We start from the raw sequence: 24,972 nt of genomic DNA, 5'->3' as shown, positions 1-24,972 counted from the left end.
TATATATATATATATATATATATATATATATATATATATATATATATATATATATATATATATATATATATATATATATATATATATATATGTATATTATAGTTTTTTATCTAGGTCTACAATGTCTTGTGTGTCTGTCTTGATGAAATAGAGTTCTAAGATAATCTCATTTAATACATATTCAATGAACATATATATGTTCATTGTAATTAACATATACATTTATATACATACATATATATTTTTTTTTTTATTCCAAAATTATATATGTAATGTTGTGTATCTTTTATGCCTGCAGGCATTCAGATTGATGAAAGGCTCTGCATCATATTTTGCTGATTAAAACCATGCAGAGGTGGCCGTAGAAAACCTATACCAACTACAAAACATATTTGGTAGAGCTTGTTTTAATTAACTAACCAATAGTGGGTTTGCACAGGCCACTGTTCTTACATATCTGGCATAGGCTTCAAGAGTTCACCTGATACGCCTGAGAAATGGCTGTTATGCGCTCAATTGCCTTTTGCCCACTTAATTCAATATGGAAAGCTGAAGATTTTAAACCAACTGCAGTATTACTTGCATGTTTTTTTTAAAGCTAATGTACAGGATGTTCACCAGCATATAACTAGATCTGATTATTAAACACATAAAATAACATGATACATTTATTTTTTTTGAACTCCAAAAGAGATCTTTAAACTAGCTGTTTGTTCTGTTTCTTTGGAAAAAAAGCTGAGTAAATGGAAGATAAGCTGTTAGTCATACACTGAGAAATCATGATTCTAAATACACAGAGGCCAGGTAAATACATTTTTAAAGGCGCACATTTTGACAGACATAAACAAGAGCTAACATTAGACAAACATGCAGTTATTCACTTACACAACCAATTGTGGCACAAATCCACTTACAATAATGACAGTTTATGTCAAAACCAAATTCCTGAGAAAAAATATCCAACACTTTACTGCTTCACATACATATGTACTGTTCACAAGCATTGATGTGTTCATTAACTGAAAAAACTTCTCGGAATGCAATAACCACATGCCTGCAAACAGAAATCAGTGACCTACTTGATACTTTGATACACACATAAATATAGGGACTTCTCAAATGCAGTTCTATTAAATTTCCTGCCTTTATAAAGATAAACCTGCTTTTTGATTGAAACTATTAGAGATGGCGGCTTGGTGGGTTGAGTGGTTAGCATGTCGGCATCATAATTCTGGTTTCGAATCCAGGTCGGTCTACCTGTGTGAAATTTGCATGTTTTCTCCAGGTACTCCGGTTTCCTCCCTCATTCCAAAGGCATACATGGTAGGCTGATTGGACACTCTAAATTGCCTCTAGGTATGATTGTGAGAGTAAGTGGTTGTCTGGCTCCTCGTGCCCTGCGATTGGTTGGCCACCGATTCAGAGTGTCCCCCGTCTCTGGCCCAAAGTCAGCTGGGATAGGCTTCAGCACCCCCCGCAGCCCTAGTGAGAATAATGGGATACCAGGCTGCCATATATATATATATATATATATATATATATATATATATATATATATATATATATATATATATATATATATATATATATATATATATATATATATATATATATATATATATATATATATATATATATATATATATATATATATATATATATATATATATATATATATATATATATATATATATATATATATATATATATATATATATATATATATATATATATATATATATATATGTAATCGTAATGTAATTAATTTGAACACAGGCTTATCACGCTCTCAAAACACCCATTGTCAACAAAATAAGTAAACATCAAAACATGGCATTTTATATTTGATAAGTGTTAGTTGTTTCCATTCCGGCTTTGGAAAGAAAAGTGCAGTGAAAGTCAATCAGTGCTGCAAAGACTTCAACATTTAGCAAATTCAGGATGTCTTAAACGTTGTCTTTACTGGAGAATTTTCTCTCGTGTATCAGGCAATCTGAGGGCAACCATACCGCCACAGACCAATGCAGCAAAGGACAGCAAGATGGGAATGGCTTTGGTAATACCCACAAAACTGGCAAAGATTGAGCTGCCAAGAACTGCTGCAAGTTTACAGAAAGCATTCAGGACGCCAAATGCAGTTGCCCTGGAAGACAGACAAACGCAAGCAGATTTTTTTATAAGCTTAAAATATTGTCAGGTTTGCCATTAGACATCCATAAAAGCGTGGAGAAAGAAAGAGGTAAGACACCCTTTTGGATGTTCACTTGCAAGCATTGAGGACCACTTCTCGCAATTCCCTAACGTAGTTCTGCCCTTTCTTTTCTTTTGTACATTTTTATTTGATTCTAGGCCTTGATTACCACAATTGGGATTGTCCATTTTTATTAGATTCTAGACATTGATTACCACAATTTGAATGTCAGTTTTCAAACACGTTCACAATTTCATCACTAAAGTCAATACAGAAGGCACAAGAACTCCAAGATGAGTTGGCACATCTTGTTTTGAATAAGGTTAAACAAAACCTCCTTCAATGGTGTAAAAAGGAATGAAATGATGTTGTCTCTTTGTCTAAAGGAAGAATGCATTCAATTTCAGACAGAAGTGATACCAAATGTAGCAAATGTATGCTCGATGAGAATGATGTATTCATAAATCCTACAAAGAGTTTGTCTCATTATTTTCTTTTTTTAAATAGAGACGAAATTAGTTGCAGTATTGTTGGAGTTATTCTGGGATACTATTATAAATGTGAGCATTAATCATTATATGTATATATTGACATGTGCTTGCAACGGAGACAAACGCTCAGTATAACTGTTCCCGAAAGACACTTCCCCTTGCAGTTGGTTCCGAAGGACGTTTAATTGTTTTTGCCCTATTCCGAGGACTATTGACCTGACGTCTCATCCAGTCCCGGGCTCTGAAGACTCGATCTGGGTTTGCAATTAAAAGCCGTGAAGGACTCTTGATACCAGCAGATGGCTATCAATCACCTCCGGGAATACTCGCATTTTGTTCTTACATTGTGACGCTCGGTTCGCCTGATATGGAATTGTTTTGCTGAATGGAGGCTTGCTTTTTTAATTTCCAATGGAGTTTGTTTTTGAGTTCCAACTTTAATTGTTATTATTGAATACTTGATATGCGATGATTGTTACAGCTGTTGTTTTGCTTATGCAATTGGATTAATCAATAACCTTGGAATTTTTTTTTGATTTGTGGCCTTAAATCTTCAGGAGAAATTTCCGCTTTCCAGAATTATTTGTGACGAAGACGATGTCGGAATGTATTCTGCCTTGCAAGTTTATCACCAGATGCTACTTTAATTAACTATATATAATTGAATCAGATGCCCCCCTGTATTGTTTTATAATTATATTAAAGTATAATTATTGATGAACCTAACGGTTTGAAACCAATTGTTTAAACAAATGCCTGGTTTTATTCGATAATGATAAATCAAAAAAATGAATGATATCATTCATTATTTGTATCTCATCTTAGAGAAAGCAATAAACATAAATATAAATATGATGCAACTCATGCAATACATTCACACATAAATGTATGATGGCATTAATGTATACGCTCATCTCAAATGATGGAATAGCGTGTGTAGAACATTTGGAGTTTTGGATGTACCTTTTAGAGGCAGGATACAGCTCTACTGTCACCACCTCAATACCATTCCATGCAGCCACACTGACGCCACAGAAGAGACACTGCAGAGCGATAATCGCCGACTGGCTGAAGCTTAAAAAGAGGAAAAAGGTGCATCCTGCTGAGACCAGCATGGAGCCACCTGAGGAGATGAAGCCAATTAAAAAAGGAAATTCCATTGCTGAATAAAGTATGAATAATTTTACAACACACATAAGGCTTTAAGGATAGGCTTATTTTCTTATCTTTTGAATGGGGAAAAAAATAAATATTACTTACAAACAGCCATTTTTGTAATGTTAATTAACCCTGCAACCTGAATACTAATGTACCCGGAAAAAAAGGCTATGGGACAATGAATATTACAGACATCGCAAGAAAGCAATGGTAATTTGGCTTATTAGCATTTGATTGGGTCAGATAAAATATCGGCCTGGATTAAGGGTAACCACTTCTAAAAAAATATTTCTCTATAAAAGGAAAATCTGTCTTGTTAGTTTAATAAACAAGATAATTTCTGCTGTGATGCAGTTGATGCGTCTTATCTGTCACTTAAATAATACCAATTTCGTCATACGCAGCTGGGTATGATGACAATTAGGCTTTTGTCAAGTCAATGTTGATGTTGACAATGGTTATCTGATTTTATTTTAATTTAAATCATGTTTTAAAAACGCTTAAAGCATAAGACATTTCAACTTTCTCAACAGAATATCAAATTTCACTCAACCTACAAGGTACAACAATGCAATACGATAAAAACTGGAAACAAAGTAAAATACACATCACCTATAATTTTGACTCTGCCAATCTTCTCCATGAAAAGGGCAGAGATGATGTTGCCAGGCAACACAGCCAAACTTCCAAGAAAACTGACCAGATATACAAGGACATCATTCTCTTCACCAGTGTCCAAGTGGCAGCCATGTTTGTCATGTTCAAAGGTGTTGTTTTCCATTTTACAGTCAATGAACTTCTCCTTTAGATCTATATAGACAGTAAAGAGCATCATAGATAAATGAGTTTCCAGGTGTTGTCTCTTTTTGTTGGAACAGCTTCAGGAAGTGAAAGAGAATAAATTATGGGTATCCACCACTGGCTTTACCATTCATATACAGTTTTGAATGCATACTTCATGTTTTCCTTTATGAAGTAACAACCAAGAGTATGAATCTAAGGCTCTATTTACATTGTAGCGTGTGATGTCCATTTTTACTTTTGTTCTTGTCTAACTGTTTATATTTCAAAAACAAATGTCAGTCGTGGGCGAATAAAACTCTTCAGTGAAGTGAGAAGGATGTGGAAAAAACATGACACACATTGCCATATACGTTCACAGAAGCACAATAAATTTGGCGCCTTCGACATATTTCAGTTTTCATGCATTTGTGGCTTGTCTGTCAACTTTGTGCATCATTTTCTTAATCTGATAGTTTCATATTTGGTATCGCGAAAAGTGTGTTCTTTGCCTGCCATTACCTCCCCGTTTTGCTAAACAGTGATCTTTAAAACTTCCAGACTACTGAGGGACTGTGCGGTAACCTCAGTTTGAGTCTGCAGAAAGTCCCCACCTCTGTGGATTTCCTGTGTATGGCTCCAGTTTTTTACCTAGGTCTACAATGTCTTGTGTGTCTTGTGTCTGTATTGCTACTGCAACCAAGAAATTCCTCGAATACGGGATGAAGTAATGTTCTAATCTAAAAAAAAAAAAAAAAATCTAATGCGTAGGATCCTCTTATACATATCCAATTTATTTATATCTATAGAGCAGTGGTTCTTAACCTTGTTGGAGCTACAAAACCCCAGCAGTTTCATACGTACATTCACTGAACCCTACTTTGGTGTTAAATAAAATGTGTTTTTTTTTCCAAATTCAAGACATACATTCCTCGGAGCACTGATTGGCCAAGCAATGTCACATGATCATCTGCAGCCAGTGATGGTCAATCGGGGCATGTTATCGTGAATAGACATGATGAGTCGATGCGTCTTTACCATCCGTGGTAGAGGCTCCACCGATCCCCTGAGACCGACTCACTGAACCCCTCAGGATCGATCGAACCCAGGTTAAGAACCACTGCAATAGGGTATCCCACAGAAGTGTATACGTGCACCCCCCTCCTTTCTGCATTTTTTTAAATTACAGTGGTACCCCGAGATACGAGAATTTGTTCCGGGACTGAGCTCGTATGTCGATTTACTCGTAACTCAAATGAACGTTTCCCATAGGAATGAACTAAAAACAAAGGAAATCATTCCAACCATCTGAAAAAAACACACCAAAAAACACGATATCGGATTGTAAAAACATATTTAATTGTTCGAATTCGCCATCTATTAACAAAGTAACAAATAAATAGTTGTTTCATAGTACTGAAATGTGTTAAATAGTACTAAAATTAGACAGATTTTGCCAAGGGGGGAGAGAGAGAGGGACAGAGATACGGGAGGAAGGACGTTTTGCACGGCAACACACTCGTAACATAACATGAACAAATTTATGTCGAGATATGATTGTATATGTTTTTCTTCTGGAACCAGCTCATTTTCTAAGTACTATACGATTGCTTTTTTCGACAACTGTTTTCCGTCACACCTAGTGTCGCCACCCCAATGAATGAGGTTTTTTTTACTAACTTGAACCATACCACTGATTAAACATGTCAGTCAAACCACTGAACCGTACCAACATGTGCTTCATCACCTGAACCTACCTGTATGAATGAAGACTGTGTTTCGTATGGTGCAGTTCTCAAACACTGTGTCAGTGGACTTGATATCCTCAAAGAGACAGTCTTCAAACAAAGAGTCCTCAAACTTCACAGACTTCAGTTCTATTTTGATGAACCTATGATTATGGGATGGAACACAGAGACAATAGACAAAGGAAACATGGACTAGGACTTCTATTGCTGGTGTATTGCAAAATATGCAGAATGGCCCCAGTAATACATAGCAGTCAATCATAGCTGGGTTGTACTGCTATCCAAACAAGTTTTGTATAATGTGTTGACATGAATGCCATATAGTACTTACATGTATGCATACATGTTGAGCTTCATGGCAGTATCATATTTCAAGTGGAAAACTTGTTATTGTATTAATGAGAAACCCCATTCCGTCATTTGAATTATGCAATAGCATAGAAGTCAGGTAATATATACAGTAGTAGGAGCTGACACATACTGTATACCAAAAACTTTCTTTCATTAAATATAGTAACGTAAATATGATTTACAAGTAACACCATCTAGAAAAATTCTGTTTGAATTTAGCATGCCGTTTGTGTTTACATATTGAAGAAAATGACAGACATTTATTGATGTAAAGCCTTAAGAAATGAATTGATTACTTCCAAAGATTATTTTGTGATTTTGTGTCTATTCAAGAAAAGCATGTGAGCTGAGACAAAGGAAAAATATTTTCTTGCAATAGATCAGAGATTCAGCACTCAATTTATCTGTTGTTTTTGGCATAGATTAGAACAATTAATGAACCAAATTAAGCCATGCAAATTATGAATGCAAATGGTTTTCTGTCTCTGTGAGCCATACGAATGACTGGCGATCACTTTAAGGTGTAGCTCCAGCACCTCACAAGTTGTGGGCCACAACCCTGACATGGATAAGCGGAGTTGAACATGATTAAAAATGAATATAAGGCCAGGACTTGATGTTTTTTTTTAATTGATGTCACCAGACCTTAAACTGTCTTTGCACCTTTCAACATAACGCTGTGATTTCATATAAATTGGGAATAGTATTTTTACCCTTTTCCAGCTTGGCGCTATATTTCAAGAAAGCAGCCAAGTATGAAACCTACATTACAAAGATTCACCCGGTATGATGACATAGTAGGTACAATCTACTCGAATTGCTAAGCATTCTTATGCCAGACTCAGACAACACAAATTTTTGGGGTTACTATATCACCCATGGAAGTACCGAACAAAGTGTCCTATTACAAGAAATGGTGTCATGAAGTTAAAGGCATTTACCCTATAAAAAGAACTCAAGACGAAAGCTCAAATACACATACATGTTGTTCAATATATTCTTTTCTATACATTAGGTCACACTAATATTTACCCGTGTACTATATTTTATCACAACTAATTAACTGCAAATGGCAGGGTGTTCCCTGCCTAGTGCCCGTAGTTAACTAGACCTGTCAACTTTTTACAGTTTTTAACGTTTTATACGTATTTTAAACGTTTTTTTTACCATTTCAAATCATGTACGGCGTACACCGACTTTTGTACGGGGAAAATAAAACAATAAAAAAAATCCCCAATATTTATGAAAACCGATCTCAACAGGACCGTTTTGGCTAAAATCCAGATAGTCTTGTAGGTTGGTAGCCAACGACGCTACTGTCATCGATTGTTACTATTGTCACGGTATACCAGCAAAAATTATCCTCAATCGTATGTATTTTTTTAGCGGTGCATACGGCAATATCGATAAAGGATGACATGCGCATGCGTAAATATACATAGAGTAAATATTGTGGAAGCAAGCATGGACGAGCCACCTTGTAAGAAACGAGTTGCTGCGAGTAAACATGCGTCGTACGGTGTTTGTACGTTTTTTGTGGGGTTTGTACGAGGAATCATAATCATTTTTAAGGGCAGTTATCGGCAGAGGCTGACAGGTATGCTTTTGGCTCAGTGGTTGTTCAATAAGGCTTTGTTGCATTAATCCACAGTTTATTGACCAATTTTAAATACACTGCACAAAGAGTCATTATCAATCAAGTGATACTTATGCAAACCTCCTGAGATTTATTAGCTGCACATTTTGCACATTTTCGTATGTGCAAAGGCAAAATGATTAATCACTAACATATATTATACCTAATGATTCATATGCAGCACAACATGTGTTTTGTGGTGACAATAAATAATACTATCTAATACCTTAACCTTTGTATCTTGTAAAAAATGTTGCACAACGCTCTTCAATTTAGAAGAGATTTTATCAAGAACACACAATAAATACACATCTCGTTTTGATGTTTTTCTGTATAATCACTGACTAGGATTGTGGAGAAAGTGAGTGGCACATACTTGTCACGGATGTATTCCCCTTCTTTATGGACTTGGTTTTCTAAAGAAAAGTTGAAATGGAAGTTGTCCACTTTTTCTCTGTGGAATACCTGAAGACAACAAGATTGTCAGCCAGATAGAAATATTCATGAACTGCTTTATTGATATCATTTTTATACAATGAAATTGGCTATGTGTGGTTTACAAGTTTGGGGACAAAATTCTCATTTCACAGTCAGTACACCCTAAAAAAATACTTTTTGTACCTAATAAAAATGATCTTCTATATGTCCTACTTATTACTTGAATGAAACTGCTTACTTTTACTCTTGATTCATACTCTTCATTTTGGAGGTGCTTGATCATGTCGGGGAACCACACAGACAGGCCGTAATAGCTGTGACAAAAAAAAAAGAAACAAGAAAAAATTGGGTGTGAATTGCTTCTTAAAATACAAAAATTGTGGGCACATTGTTAGCAAACCTGAAAGCCATGCAGAACCAAATAATGGCCATGAAGAGTGTTGCAAACCTCAGCTCAGCAGAAAAGAGAGATGCCACATTCTTTAACACCTGAGCCCAAAGCACAAATACTTACAAAATCATTTAAAACAAGTTTCTTTCATTCTAACATTCCATTTATTTGCCCAATTGTCTTCATGGTGAGAGATGAATCAATGAAATCGTATAATAATAGCTCCGAAATTGCTCACCACCAATTTTAGATCCAAGTAAAACTTACATGCTCTTTATATGCTACCATATATATTATTATACTAAGGATGGGTACCAACCAAAGCTTAATCAAACCAGAATTTTTATGAATTAATTTGTGCAACTCCAGTTTTATACCTAGGTCTACAATGTCTTCTGTGTCTTTGCTTCCTACTGCAACCAAGATCATTTCCCGAATACGGGGTGAAATAAAATTCTAATTTAATCCAAACTTTACAAGAGAAACATACAAAGGGCATTTGAATCACTGCAGTGTTTCAAATATTAAAGTATATGCAGATGAGCTGCATAAAGTATGATGTACATACCAGTTTACAGAGTGTGAGTGAGCGGACAAGCCAGCGTTGTACAACTGTTCCTGTAGCACTTTGAATTTCAATTAACTCATCCTCAGCTGTTTTTGGAGCCTTAATATGGGTCACCTATATAGGATGAATGGAAACATGTATACTTATCTGATCATTAAAATTTTGTAGTCATTGCATATAGTGATGCCACTTAAATTCAAGGCAATACCAGTTACCACAAATTGACACATTTCTCTGGCAAATTACATTTGAATGTGATCAAACTTAAAGTCATTCTTAGCTTGTTCATAATCTGATACAATTTTTCCACTAAAAAGGATTTCATTTCATTATCATTATTCCTCCAGTGCCCCCTTGCTCTCTCATTTTCTCTCTTTCTATCTCTTTGCTTAGAATCAGCAATTTGTTACCATGTTGCTGCAAAAAAAATAGTATTGACAGAGTTACTATTTTCAGTGTGGGAACTTTAAAATTAATTTTGAGTAAAGTATTCTGGGCATTGTGTATAATGTGTACTCACAGTGAATACTTTTTCTGGCTGTCCTTTGGCTCTCCAATTGGTGTCATGGACCTGCTTTAGAATCATCCATGCTTCATCATGCTTGGCATTCTGCTCAAGAAACAAAATCACCTTTGTGACTAATATATCAAAAAATAATTAAAAAAAAAAAATAAAAATCATAATAATATAATATTCAAAAAATGACATATCTACATCTACCTCTACATCTACCTCTACATCTACGTCTACATCTACCTCTACATCTACCTCTACATCTACCTCTACATCTACCTCTACCTCTCTCTCTCTCTCTCTCTCTCTCTCTCTCTCTCTCTCTCTCTCTATATATATATATATATATATATATATATATATATATATATATATATATATATATATATATATATATATATATATATATATATATATATATATATATATATATATATATATATATATATATATATATATATATATATATATATATATATATATATATATATATATATATATATATATATATATATATATATATATATATATATATATATATATATATATATATATATATATATATATATATATATATATGTATATCAAACAAGAAAGACAGTTAAATTAAATAAAATATTTTTAATTTGATTTGTCATGAAAATTGCATTGCTGGATTATAAATAAATAAACATTTAAAAAATAAAACACTACACACCAACACTTAATGTAAAGACAACCAAATTGAGCATAAATCCGAAATGTTGATGCAGTCTCACCTCAAGCAAGAAGCGAGGACTTTCAGGCATGAACATTAACCCGATTAGTGCAGCAATAGCAGGAAGAGCTGCAACCAGGACAAATAACCTCCAACTGTGGAACTGGAACTCAGTGCCCATGCTGAAACCCCAACCTAAAGACACACCGCAAACTCAAAATTAATTTTAAAATGATACAACAAATTGAATGGGATATACAATTTTATAGAAATATTAGGATCCCACCATATCTGGGAATAATTCCCCAGGCCGTGAAAGAAGCATAAATGCCACCAATCATCCAGAACATACACAACCAGGACAGATGCTCTCCTCGTTTGTCCATCTGGAGGAACTCAGAGAAGTACGAGTAGACTATAGGAACTGTTCCACCGATACTGGAAAAACAGAGAGACGGTATTTGTAAGAGATGTTTGCTTTCAACCAGAATTGTCAACTAGTTCATAGAAATATGAATAAAATGTCATAGAAACAAATTGTGAATACAAATAATGGGAACAAAAATAAATTATAATGACCTGTCTCTATCAGTCATTAACTGACAAAGACCAAAATCCATACAATTTGTTAATTTCATTCTATTATTCATCTTCTGAACCTCTTATACAGACAAGGGTTTTGGGGTGCTGGAGCCTATCCCCTTTTACTTCCAATCCCAACCAAGGAAAATTTGGAGTCTTCAATATAGACACAACCATTAATGCACACATTCATAATCACGGACAATTTGGAGTAATCAATCAACGTACCATGGATATTTTGGGAAGTGGGAGGAAACTGGACTACTCAGAGAAAACCTAAGCAAGTACAGGGAGAAATCTTTACATTACCATGCCCAATTTTTTTGTTTTGTTGTAGTATATTAATATAGAAGATTACAAATTTTAAAAAAGCTTATCTTAGTTGCATATATGGGTTTTCTCCAGGTATTGGTAAGTTCATGAAATACTCCATTCTTCTGAGTGCTGTTTGCGAGTGGGATCATTTGTCTATGTATGACTCGTGATTGGCTGCCTACAGTCAGCTGGGATTGGCCTCAGCCATGTGAACCACATGAGGATAAACAGTATTGAAAATGAGTGAATGAATGATTTTCTCAATGGTCTGTTACTCTTAGGTATGGTTTCCCTCAGGGTTTTTTTTTTTGGGAGTTTGATGTTTGGGCTTTTTCCGTGTGACCTGTCGTGATTACCCATTGAGTTCATTTGCCGTTTCCCCGCCCCTCGTGTCTCTCTTGCTCACTGCCTCTCATGCCACTGATGTGTTTCTCATTGTCTCATCAACCCAAGTCTGTCTATTTAATCCCTGTGTATTTGCTGAGTTCTTGTTGGATCGTCTGGTGTTAATGTGTAATGGTTATTTCTATTCCTAAACCTGTCATAAAATATAACTATGTAACTCTAAGCATTCCAGGGGGTAGCTCAACTCTCAGCTTCAGTTTTGAGAAAATAAATGGATGAAATGGTAGTAATACTAGAGTAGGAGTAGTTTGAAGATAACAGAATTTCAGTGCAAAACTAAAATAAACATACAAAAGTCCGTCTGCAAAAGCTAAAGACAAGAACAGCAAACCTCTTGAACAGTTTACGTATTAAAAAGTACTCATGAATCACCTCAAGCAGTTCTATATTTAGTGCTAAACTGCACATTCGTACTACAACATGGCGGTATCACATGCAAATGACATGGTTATGACAAACATTCAATGAATGACACAGGACATGGCGGACAACCTACACCGAGGAGACATTTTTTTGATTTGGTGCAGGTTATTTGTGGATGGATATATTTGTGTTATGCCGTGACCTGATTTCTAAGCGCGCAAATCCCAGTGGAGTTGTATTATTCTGAGCTTAGCCGTTGTGCTTTGTCCGAGCAATAAAACACCAGACTGCATACAACCAGCTGTACATGAATTATAAGCGTTCATGGCATCAGGAAGACATAAAATGTTAGCAAAGTGAATTTTAAACACAACATAGGCCACTCATTCAGTTAAATCATAACCATAGGATATATATTATTATATTACATGTATTATTAATGGATTTTTTTTTTATTGTAGCAGCAATGATCGGATATCATTGCTTTAGAAAAAAAGGCCTCTTGCTAAAAATCAAAATTCATAAAACTGTTCTATAACTGTTATTGTTCAGGTGCTCTGTCAAAATGTCCTACTTTTGCAAAACGTCCTACTGGAGCTGAATTTGATGACCAAAGTAGTACGGCAATCTTTCAGCTTGCTTTGGATAGGTCATTAGGGTCGCAGGGGGTGCTGGAGCCAATCCCAGCTGTCTCCGGGCCAGAGGCAGGGGACACCTTGAGTCAGTGTCCAGCCAATCGCAGGGCACAAAGAGATCGACCACCATGCTCATCCACACCCATAAATAGGACAATTTAGAGTGTCCAATCAGCCTACCGTGCATGTTTTTTGGAATGTGGGAGGAAACCAGAGTACCTGGAGAAAACCCATGTAGGCTCGGAGAGAACATGCAAACGCCACACAGATGGACATGAGCTGAGATCTGTAAAGACGACGCGATAACCACACGCACCACCGGCCCTCCCGTGCATAAAGAGTGAACGTGCAAAAAAAATACTTAGAATAGAAATCTTAAGCAATACGATATTAATACACTCATTCATTCATTTTTCACAACACTTGTCCTCACATGGGCCACAGATGGTTCTGAGCCTAACCCAGCTAACTCTGGTCACCAGTCAGGGAACACCCTGAATTGGTGGCCAGCCTATCTCATCAGGACATAAGAAGAGAACCATTGACACTCAGACTCATACCTAGAGTGTTCAACCAGCCTACCATGCATGTTTTATGGACAAAGGGGAAAACTTACGCAATCCCGGGGAGAACATGGAACTCCACACAGCGAGGACCCATCTTGTGTCCCAAGACTCTGAGGCCGACATGCTAACCACCACCATTTCTTTCTAAAATTATGAATATCATAATCTGAGACTGGCTGGCAACCCATCTACTGTGTACCCTCCATCATCCTTGAATTCAGATGGCACTTGTCTAATGTGTAAAGGTGTTATGGATGGAAATTACAGAAAAATTCTGCATTTAGTTTAATAACCCATGTTCTGAAAGGATTTCATGCCTATCGAGAATTGCTTACAATGCTAAGTGTACCTGCGTACGCGTACACACATCAGTTAAAAGCGGCAAGTAATAACGATTCTCGTTTTTATTGAGTGTTATTTTACATTTTTATTGTATTCAAAAACCTTTGGCACACTTTTCTTTAATAACTTTTTAAAATTGTGCATTTTTTTTTGGTAGCTTTTAAGCAAAATGTTGATTTGTTGAACAAAAATATTCGTCACATAATGACAGCTTCCCGGGCTTGCATGGGTTTCTTCCCACATCCCAAAAACATACAGAAGAGGCTGGTTGAACACTCCAATTTGCCCCTTGTTGATGAGTGTGAGTGTGAATGGTTGTCTGTCTCTTTGTGCCCTGCGATTGGTTAGCCACCGACTCAGGTGCGAACCCTTGTGACGATAGGTGGTTAAGAAAGTTAGATGCGTGAGTTACCCGATTCCTGAGAGGAGCCTGAAGAAGAGGAAGAAGCCATAGCTCTGTGCCAAGGAGGACAGGAAGACAAAGGCACAGTCTATAGTTAACGCCACAACTAAGCAACGTCGGCGGCCAACTTTGTCAGCAAGACCGCCCCATATGAATGCTCCCACCATCATACTCAGGAAGACAATCAGACCTGCAGAGAAGAACAGATAGATTATACATTTAATTACTTTGTGTCACGTTTTGTTGGGGTTTTGGGTGGAGCTGTGTTTGTGTGTGTTTTCCTTGTGTATGCTGTCTGGATGATTGCTGTGTGTGTTTTGTCCCTTGTGTCCCTACGGGCTTCCCTTTCCTCTTGTTCCCAGTTCAGTGTCTTTTGTAATCAGCGCCTGTCTGTGTATTTAAACGAGTGTTTTGTGGCAGGGCGTGGGAGTATGACCAAGTGTCTTCTGTTTTGTGGTTGCCTGGATGAGATTTTGTGAGTACTGATGCCTCTTCATTCGTTGTGTGCCCTCCCCATTTAGTTGTTATTTTGGTAACTTTTTCCCAGTTTTTGTTGACCTATTTTCTATTTAAAGTCCTAAGTTCTTCACCAACACTTCTGTTGCCTTTTCCTGTCTCCCGCATCCTGGGTTCTACTTTGCTGCACACCAGAGGCAGTCATGACACTTTGTAGTAACATATTATTTAAGACAATACCTAATTTATGACGAAACATTTACCACAGATCTGAGCAAAAAATATTTTACAAGGTATGTATTATTATTGTACATAAAGAGTAATTGTAAATTGGTTGTATACTTGAAAAGCACCTTTCCACCTTCCTGCCACTCAAAATGCTTTAACACTATATCGTTATTTGCCTACTGATGACAGACCATCAGGAGCAATATTGGGTTCAGACACAAGGTCACCAGGATGGGTAATTGAATCGGCAACCCCGAGGTTGGGTTTGGGAATGACAAGCACTGAGCTGTGCCACCATATTCATCTATTACATATTATATAGAGAATATAGTGCATATTAGGCGTAGTGTTCAACAATTAAACACATTAACAGTGATTACTAACACAACTTCCTTGTCATAATTCTTAATCATGTTATTGTCGACAAAATCTGTTCATTCATATCTTTTCTGAACCACTATCCTCACTAGGGTTGCAGTGGATGCTGGAGCCTATCCTGGCAGACTTCGAGGAGGAGGACACTCTGAATCGGTGGTTAGCCAATCGCAATTATGCTCACACTCATACCTAGGGGCAACTTAAAGTGTCTAATCTGCCTACCATGCATGTTTTTGGAATGTGAGAGGGAACCAGAGTACCCAGAGAAAACCCACACAACCCTGGGGAGAACACAACACGAACTCCACACAGGTGGACCGACTTGGATGTGAACCCAGGACCCTAGAGCTGTGAGGCCGACACGCTAACTACTCAAAACTCTGTTCGGGCCACAAAATCCAATAGTATCCATCCATTTGTTAGTGATTAAAGTGCCATAACTATTGGTGGCCAAAAACCTATGCCACCATTTTGTTATGTAGTATCAGGAAAATAAATATTTCAATATAAATCCATCTAGGATGTGTATTTAAAACAAATAAAGGACAGAATCTTATTGCCACACCTAAGGGATAATGGTTATGTTGTTTGTTTTGAAAAAAATGATGGCCATAAAATTAAAATATGAGCCATGAAATATCTTAGAATATTGTTTTAGACATAATAAAACAGTATAACCAGACTTGCAGAAACCTATAATGAATATTTTCATTATTATCCACTGTGACCTTCGAAGATTAACTATAGAACAAAGTATCAAAAGTTGGATGAAGATATGTTCGTAACTAAAAACATAAAGATATGTTCGTAACTACAAAATTTGGCGACACTATAGTCCAACAATGGGGCATACTAACAAACCAACAAATACCTGATAACAAAGGGGTACAAAAGCCGTCTCTGCAGTGAGTGAGCATTTTACAAAGAATAATTTTGCAAACGCCAATCATAATCAAAAGGTCTTCGCACAGTATTTAATGCCTTTTAACAGGAGAGTATCCCTTGTCTCTCTCACTACTACGACACTTACTATCAGCTGGACCTAACTCAGCTCCCCATCAGCAGTGACACCTTGACTAGCACCTCCCGCAATCCTTGTGAGGATGAGCGATTGGGAAAATGAACGAAGGAAAGGTTGACTTTTTTTAGTCAGTATTTCCTGTGGCTAGTGGTTTTGCAAATTACCAGCTTCTTACCATTTTGAGAATCGAAACCAAATAAAAATAGTTAAATGGTGTTGCTAATTTGCATAACCGTCTCATCACCTCCTTTTGAAGTCCTGTACAATTGAACTAGAAAAGAAAGAAAATGACTTTTCTTTCCATTTATCCATTAGCCACTTTGACGCAAAAAGTATATCGAATATGAATATGAAATGTGAGCATGAGACCACCCAGCCACCTGCATGTCTGTCTTTTTATACCTGTCGTTCTATAATTATCGCCTGTCTACCTTTAATGACTATTTTGCACCATTTTTGGTGAGTTCCTCTTTCTTAACGATTGCAACCCATCACATGAATTTTAAGCATGCTGCATTCGTGCCAAGACAAATTCTATCGACCAATCTTTGGACCGCATATTTGCTAACCAATGGATTGGGAGTAATTGATCAAAATCATGGTTCATAGAAGATATGTTGCATCAGCTAGGGTTACCACCAAATGAAAGTGGTGCAAGTCTGGCTGTTATAGCGATCCTAGATTCCTTCTTGCACAAATATACTGTGATCTCAAGGTTGATAACTGGGTCAAGCGGTGCACTTGTCTCATGTGAAGGAGATATCAAATCTTACTTCAACGACTCAAAGATTGCATGTAAATATTTCCCTCCATCCATTTGTTATATAATGCTAAATGGAACACACTACAAGTGTGCAGATGGCCATACAACAGGGGGGAGTTCTGGGTGTGACTATTCATTAATATACATTTTGATCCTTTTTTATACTGCATATCACTATTTCAGAACTGAGTCCTGTATATGAAAACACATAAGAACATACAAAGGAAAGTGTAAGTGGCTTGACTGGTTTAAAAAAAAAATTAAATGGTTCACAATGTCTGCACTGCAGCACTCTCTATCCTCCACCCATAATTCTTAATGTCACTCCTCCCTTTCCCTTCTCCTGTCCACTGCTTGGGTATTCATTCACACACTCCAAATCTGTCTCCCTGTCTGCATTTTACCACTATTCATTTTTCTATTCCTCTTCCCACACTTCTGCAAAAGTCTAACGTTCAAGTATGTACTTTCACTTTTGCATACACCCTACAAAACCTGTAGAAATTCAAATAAAGAACGGAGTATACCTTAATTTTGCAGAGCAATAACGACAGCAAGCTGATTCATTTCTGCATTATCAGTTTTCCACTGGCTAATGTGACTCCAGACATACTTTAAGGATTGAATGGATTTACAATACAATACATAAATGACGATGAATCCCACACAACATTATTGGATTGGATTGGATTGGATAACTTTGTTCATCCCATATTCGGGAAACTTAATTGTGGAAGTAGCAAGAGGGTGATTAGACGGAACAGCAATCCATTTTATAATAGGAGTGTAATTTTAATATACTTATTTGACCAGAGGCCGTTGATGGGCAGGATTCTGTAAGTGTCTGCGCCTCGTCTCTGCGTTGTAAAATTCATGATTGACTAGTCACTAGATGACACCACTAGATGACGCCACTAGATGACGAATGTCGCGAGATTGTCCGCACCCCCTGCTGCATCACTATGGTATCGCATTGACGATCAACAGAACTCTTACATTGCTAGGATTCTGTAAGTGTCTGTGCCCCGTCTGCATCGTAAAATTCATGAATGGTTCTTTCATTTAGTTCATTTTTAGTGGTTTATGGTTCTTTATAGGAATTTGGAATTTGGAATCTTAATCACTGGAGTACAAAAATATATTTTTAGTAATGCAGATTTACAAAAAATAGTTACAAAAATATTTGTCTACGTAATTACGCAATTTTTCCACAAAAAAAAAATAGCATTCGATGAAAATAGTCAAAAAAATAAAATAAAAAACCTGATCGACCGCCTCCGGTCGATTTTGCTGACTATGTTACCTTTATTGTTGCTTGTGCCACAAATGCATGTTCATTTAAATTATGGAACCATCTTTTTTATACTTTAGGAACAAATAACACAGTACATCAACAGCAATATATTAATTTCTGTTCATCATTAGATTAGTTTAGATTTGATTAAATAACTCTATTCATTCCGTATGTACTTTAGTGATGATATTGATTGGATAACTAAAGATCGTATGAGCTGTGTAACCAACACGAATGTAATTATAACACAGAGAGCTCTGCCAACAATTTCCCGTAATGTTGCAGTCTCTCAACATTAATTGATGAGCTAGCATGTGGAAACCCATCGCATTTCTTTTTTGCGCTTCACATTTGTTTTGGCCATTTACAAAATGCTAAAAATAAAAAGGTTGTTCCAACTTCCCAGACCACATATATTACATCAGTGCTTCTCAATAATTTTCTGCTCAATGTTAATGATTGTTGTCTTTAAATATTGGACACTCCTGGTACACCTGGTTGGTGGAAGGGCACAGAATATGAAACTTATTTGTGAAGGAATTATATAACTGGTGTTATGATTTTTTTCCAATAATTAGAAAAACAATGTATAATAATAATGATGAGAAAGAATCGTATTTACTGATTTTCGAATGAAGAGTTGAGTTACCTGTTTATACATTTGTTATTTCTAATAATAACATTGTTTTGTACATTTTAACTGCAGTTTGTTCCATGATGCTTAATCTAATAATTCATTAGATTTTCATCATTGCCTTTGAGACAAAATTTGTGTTTTTCAGCTCTGCTGTGATCATATTCACAGTAGATCCTGGATAGAAATGGTCTCCTTATAAATTATGGAGATCAAAAAATGTACATTAAGTAAAATTTTTAGAAGATACTTTGTCCATGGTCAATGTATCACTTAACGAACTGCTGTCACAGCTCTTTTATGTTAGGGATAGCTGTCAGCTCCACACATAAGAAATTGGTAAGAGATCTTGATGGGCTAATTGAAAGAAACAGATATGTGTAATGAAATAAATAAATATAAAATTAAAGTATCACACATCCTGCTTTGTGAGTGTTACGCAAGAGAATGCTCAAGCCTAAAGGAAACTAGCAGACAGGTTGCATAAACATATGCATCCCATTTATCTGCATATTCATCATTACATTTTCATTTACTAACCAGTCAATTTCCGTAACTGGGTTTTGCATAAAAGTGCATGAATACTTTAGATTATGATGGAAAGATACTTTCAGTCAAATGAAAATGCAGCAGAATGGAGAGTGAATAAAGAGAACAATAAAACACCCAAACATATTTACTGAATTAATGGACTTACCCAGCATCCCTTTCTCTGCATTTGACAGGCACAGATCCTTTTCAGCTGAGGGCAAAACGAAGGCAACCACAAAACATTCGACCCCATCAGCCATGAGTGCCAACCCCAACACCATGAAAAGTGTCCACTGGAACTTTCCATGACCACAATCTTCCATGATGTCCTCATACTGTTCCGATAACTCTTGCAGTTCAGAGAGTGCACCACCAGCTCGTGATTTAGCCCTGAGATTGTGAAGGAAATAAATAGTTATTCAAGAATGAATCATTCTCTAATCTGTTTACATGAACACAAAAAGGGTACATTATTTTAAAAGGATAGATTACGACCAGTCTGGTGGAGGAGTGGTTAGCGTATCGGCTTCAAAGTTATTGGATCGAGGGTTCGATTGCAAGTAGGTGTTCTCTGTGAGGAGGTTGCATGTTCTCCCTGGAGTTTCGTGGGTTTTTTCTCTAAGTACTCCTGTTTCCTTCGATATCGCAAAAAAACATGCAATTTCAATTGCCCCTATGCTACTATGTTATGACAATTTGACTACATGTACACCCTTTAACGGTATTGCTCATTTTGTAAATGGTCCAGATAGCGGAAGATGTACGTACATGTAAAAATAAGACTTATGTTACGATTCTCCATGTAAATGATTACATGAAAGTTGACATTTGTCTTGAAGTATATTATGAAAGGGATCTAATTCTGACCTGACCAAAAACTCGAACCATACATTTCTCTCCTGGCCCATGCATGCAATATTAATAAAACAGAAAACCATCAATATGCACTATGTCTGTCTAAATTACATTTATGCTAAATGCTGATATGGTCATATCAAACCACAAGAAGAAAGGCCTGGCTTTGCCCGCCTAACCTGTTTGGGTGACAAAACCTCTCCACTTTGAAGCTGCCGTGGCGGCAGTTTCTCATGGTGCCTCTACTTTAATTAAACAAAGAATTTTGAAAAAATGAGCCCAAATTTGTACTTTTTGGCCTTAAAAATGTGACTCCCAGTTAGAAAAATCAAATTAAAAAATATATATTAAAAAATAGATCATGGTAACATCCTAGAGCTGTACATTTGCAAATAACCGAGTCAACCAATAACATTTCGCGGAAAAGTTTGAAATGAAGCAAAACTGAACAATCAGGCACATTCACAACTTCCTGCTCGCCAGTGGCTTTTGTTGAGAGGGCAGGCAAAAGGGACCTGCGTTAAATGTCAGCAGACTAATCATTTCTAAAAATTGACATCAATTTTCTTAGGTCCTAACTCGCTGGAATGTTTTTAAATTTGTTTTGCCATAGTCGGATTTACCACAGTAAGAGGTTAGTACAGCTGTCTCTTGGCCGAGTCTGCGATTCAATTGATGAACGCTTACCATTTCTCCTCGTCCCAGAAAATCGATTTTTTCTTTTAATTGGGGGCCAAATTCAAAAATTGAGCACGGCAAAATCCCAGAGCCGTACATTTCCAATTGAGTATTCAAAGCTGCATTCACAGCGGATGTATGGTGTTAACAGACAAACACACTAACGCTCAGAAATAGTGATATATCTAGATATAGGTTGTAAGAAAAAAGCCAATAATCGCTTTTTGGTATCAAATCTAGATAATATTGTGACCTAATGCATTCTAGAGCTATCTCACCTTGCAGCTCTCTGTGCAGCCTTCACCTCATCAGGATGGGGTATACCTTGATATTCTCCTTCATACATCTGCTCTTCTTCATCGTGGCCTTCAGTGACATCACTTGCGGCATCCTCTTCCTGAGGAGGGTAATCCGCCTGGTAACCATATCCATCATGACCACTTCCATTACCTTCTCCGTAAGTCCCATAGCTGTCATCAGTTTGGTGGTATATGTTGTTTTGGTGGCGGTCGGCCATTGTTGTTTCTACCTCACGTCAGTGCTGAGAAACTATTTGTAAAACAGTTGGAAAGTGCCTAATTCTTTGCCTTTGTGCTTTGAGTGAATAATCTGCAGTGTCTTATACTTTTTGAAGGTGTGAAATGTGAACCTTAAATTATAATGGGCCTATTGTTTAAAAATAGTGGCACTGTCGATCACATTTATTGAGCTTGTTGCTTTTTTGTGGGAAGTGCGTAATAATGCATATCCAACTGTCTTCAGAGATGAGTGAAGGTACTGGACTGGTATAAATTGTCTTCAGAGAACTGAATGTGTAGTCAATATCCAAATCTAAAAAAATAGACAGAAACAAAAAGTTCAATTATTTCTCATTCTTGGCTTTGACACATCTTTGGGTTACCTTCTTCACACAATAGTCCTTTTTGCCAAAACAAAGCATAGTGCATTGTCTCATTTAGGTCATTTTTCCCTTCCATATTCAAGTTTTGCTACATTTTTTTCACTGTCAGTTATTTGCTGTGGTACAAAGGTTCTGCTTTACCACAGATGTGACTATATTTCCTCCCAAAGCATGACATTCTATGGTGTCCCTTGAAATTAGGCTTTAGTCAAAGCTTCGAACTGATGAAATAAACGTGGCATCTTTAAATGTTACATTTGTAATTGTCCACACAAATTGCACAGTATTCTCTATATATATCTAGAAAGGTTTAAGCAAATTTGAAGATTAAATCATGATTTTTCTGAAAGTATTGACAAATCAAGACAGTTTAAATATTTGCCCATGTAAATGATTGGGAGTTTTTCACGGGCTTCCATGGGTTTTCTTCAGGTACTCCACTTTCCTCGCATATCCCGAAAACTTGAATGCTAGGCTGGTTGAAGTCTCCGAAATTACCTCTAGGTATGAGAGTGATCGTGAATGGTTGCCTATCTCCTTGTGCAATGTGATTGGTTGGGATGGTTGAGGTAGGCTCTAGCACTTGACTGTTGTTTGTGCTTATGCACCAAACAGCAAATCAGGTTACCCACCCTTTTTGGAATCGTTTGAAGCGGTGCTGGGGAGTGCCAACCCTGCGGACTCGCTTGTTCTGCTGGTCGGACTTCATTAATCACATGGGCAATAACAGTGAGACTCGGAGGGCCGTGAATGGAAAGTAAGACCTCCCTGATCAGAACCTGAGTGGTGTTCGAATGTCTAACTCTTGCACTTCTCAATAATAAACACCATGTTCAAACATGAGAGTGTCCATATGGGCACCAGGACTCCTTTGATTGACTTTGTAGTCATCGGACTTGTGGCCATATGGTTTGGACACCTGGGCGAAGAGAGGGGTGGCGCTCTCCACCGATCACCACCTGATAGTGTGTTTGATCCGATGGTGGGGAAATATGCCGATCCGACCCGGGGAAACAAACGTTTTGTGAGAGCAAGGTGGAAACACCTGGAAAAGTCCCCGTCAAAAGGAATTTCAACTCCCACCTCCAACAGAGTTTGATTCCTGCTTGGTGGCGATATGAGTCTGAATGCAAGTGGTTGTCTGTCTCTGTGTGTCCTTTGGCTGACTGGCGACCAGTCTAGGGTCTAGGATAGCCTCTAGCAACCCCCATAACCCTTTTGAGAATGCACAGTACAGAAGGTGAATGACAAATATTTTGGGAAAACAAAATAGTTGCAATCCTTTATTGTTCATCTATGATAGTTTTTTTCTATATTTTCCCAAATCATTTTGTCTTTGTTCAGCATTCTTTTACGAAATAAAAAGAATGACAATAATGATTTATCTGACTGGCATTTCACCACCATTGATCCAACTTTCCAACATGTACTTATTATTTATTACTGTCAGATGGGCAGCAGGAAATTAAATTCAGGCAGCCTCATCAGTTTATCATTGTTGCCAGCCAAGCCGTATCGGCCCTTCATCTTTGAAAAACACACATAATTAATCTGACAGAGTCAACATCATGCACTGCGGGTTGCAACAACATGTTCTAATGCAAACGTAACCAGATCATTCAAGTATTCTAATAATATGCCGATATTCCAGTTATACTGTTTATTTTTTATATAGTTTTGATTTTTGATATTATATTTTTAAATATTACATACATGGTATATACCTTTATGATCAATCTATTTAGTTGTTAAAGAAAACATGTTAAATATTTTTTTTGCTAAAATGTGATGACATTGAATCATGTACACAATCAAGTCAACAAATCACTGAGCCAACGTGACTTTGAGGATATTTCTAATCCACTTTTCTGAGTAGAAATATACTGTTTAGACAAGCAAGAGGAAGTTGACCACAGTCCTTGATAGAATTGATTGGTAGGATTTTCTTGTAGTTAATAGATGAAATAGATTTAGAATTAGAATGCAATATACTATTGATTCTTTCGACAAGGACATGACATTGGTTGATGTTACCAAGTTGCCCTAATTCAGGTTGGTTTTTGTTTGATTGAATACACTTAAGTAGACATTTAATACAATCAGTGACATTTTTAAGCATTTTTTTAATGAAATTTTGATTATTTGACAAATTGGCTGCTCAAAAATTTCCGACATTTGAATGACAACCATTACTTTTAATGAAAAGCCATATCTAAAAGTCCATATGTTTATTCATTCATTCCTTTATCTTCCATAGCACATATCCTTGAAAGGGTTGCAGTGGGTTTCTGGAGCCTAACCCAACTGTCTTTGGGCAAAGGCAGACAACACCCTAGACTGGTTCCAGTCAGTCGTTGGGCACACAAAGAGACAAACAACCATACGTACCCACAATCATACCGCCACCAGAATTTGTGAAGTTACTCTTTTCATCTTCGGCAAATGAGTAAAATGTAATAACACCCTTCCCTAAAAGAACATCTATGTATGCATTGCCTCAAAAGAAGACCATTTTCTACTATTCATGTATTTTTCTGCTTCCTTTAATAAGTGACTCAAGTGATCAGTTTTGTCAGGAACAGATGGTCTGTCAGTTTGCAATGTAATGGTTGACTGGTTTTTAACTTGGTTAAGGACTACACACACACGCATGCATTCT

The 24,972-nt window shown here is 36.7% G+C and overlaps 1 protein-coding gene and 1 long non-coding RNA gene across 2 annotated transcripts; one reads left to right on the top strand and one right to left on the bottom strand.

Annotated features, from left to right (window-relative positions):
* Positions 1–1,726: 1,726 nt before the first annotated feature.
* Positions 1,727–22,238, bottom strand: LOC144190849 (synaptic vesicle glycoprotein 2B-like). The gene is made up of 14 exons (XM_077710865.1): positions 21,691–22,238; positions 20,046–20,269; positions 14,584–14,764; positions 11,250–11,401; positions 11,025–11,158; positions 10,273–10,362; positions 9,753–9,866; positions 9,194–9,282; positions 9,032–9,107; positions 8,732–8,820; positions 6,378–6,511; positions 4,453–4,650; positions 3,646–3,805; positions 1,727–2,143 (listed from the first exon to the last, which is right to left on the bottom strand). Exons 1-14 carry the CDS (start codon positions 21,927–21,929, stop codon positions 1,960–1,962), a joined length of 2,064 nt encoding a protein of 687 aa, XP_077566991.1. The 5' UTR covers positions 21,930–22,238; the 3' UTR covers positions 1,727–1,959.
* Positions 14,952–20,648, top strand: LOC144190865 (uncharacterized). The gene is made up of 3 exons (XR_013324991.1): positions 14,952–15,049; positions 15,729–15,789; positions 20,074–20,648. It is a non-coding gene; the product is annotated as an uncharacterized LOC144190865 (long non-coding RNA).
* Positions 22,239–24,972: the final 2,734 nt, after the last annotated feature.

This window comes from Stigmatopora nigra, chromosome 2 (assembly GCF_051989575.1).
Source record: "Stigmatopora nigra isolate UIUO_SnigA chromosome 2, RoL_Snig_1.1, whole genome shotgun sequence".
NCBI lineage: Eukaryota > Metazoa > Chordata > Actinopteri > Syngnathiformes > Syngnathidae > Stigmatopora > Stigmatopora nigra.
The sequence above is the reverse complement of the archived record's forward strand: the minus strand, read 5'-3'. Positions and strand labels throughout refer to the sequence as shown.

Excerpts from the sequence above, each read along its gene's own strand:
- LOC144190849 (XM_077710865.1), bottom strand. The coding sequence starts at position 21,929 with ATGGCCGACCGCCACCAAAACAACATATACCACCAAACTGATGACAGC. Across the intron at positions 14,765-20,045 it reads TGCAGAGAAAGGGATGCTGG|GTCTGATTGTCTTCCTGAGT; the intron begins GTAAGTCCATTA and ends TCTTCTCTGCAG. Across the intron at positions 8,821-9,031 it reads AGTATGAATCAAGAGTAAAA|GTATTCCACAGAGAAAAAGT; the intron begins GTAAGCAGTTTC and ends TGTTGTCTTCAG.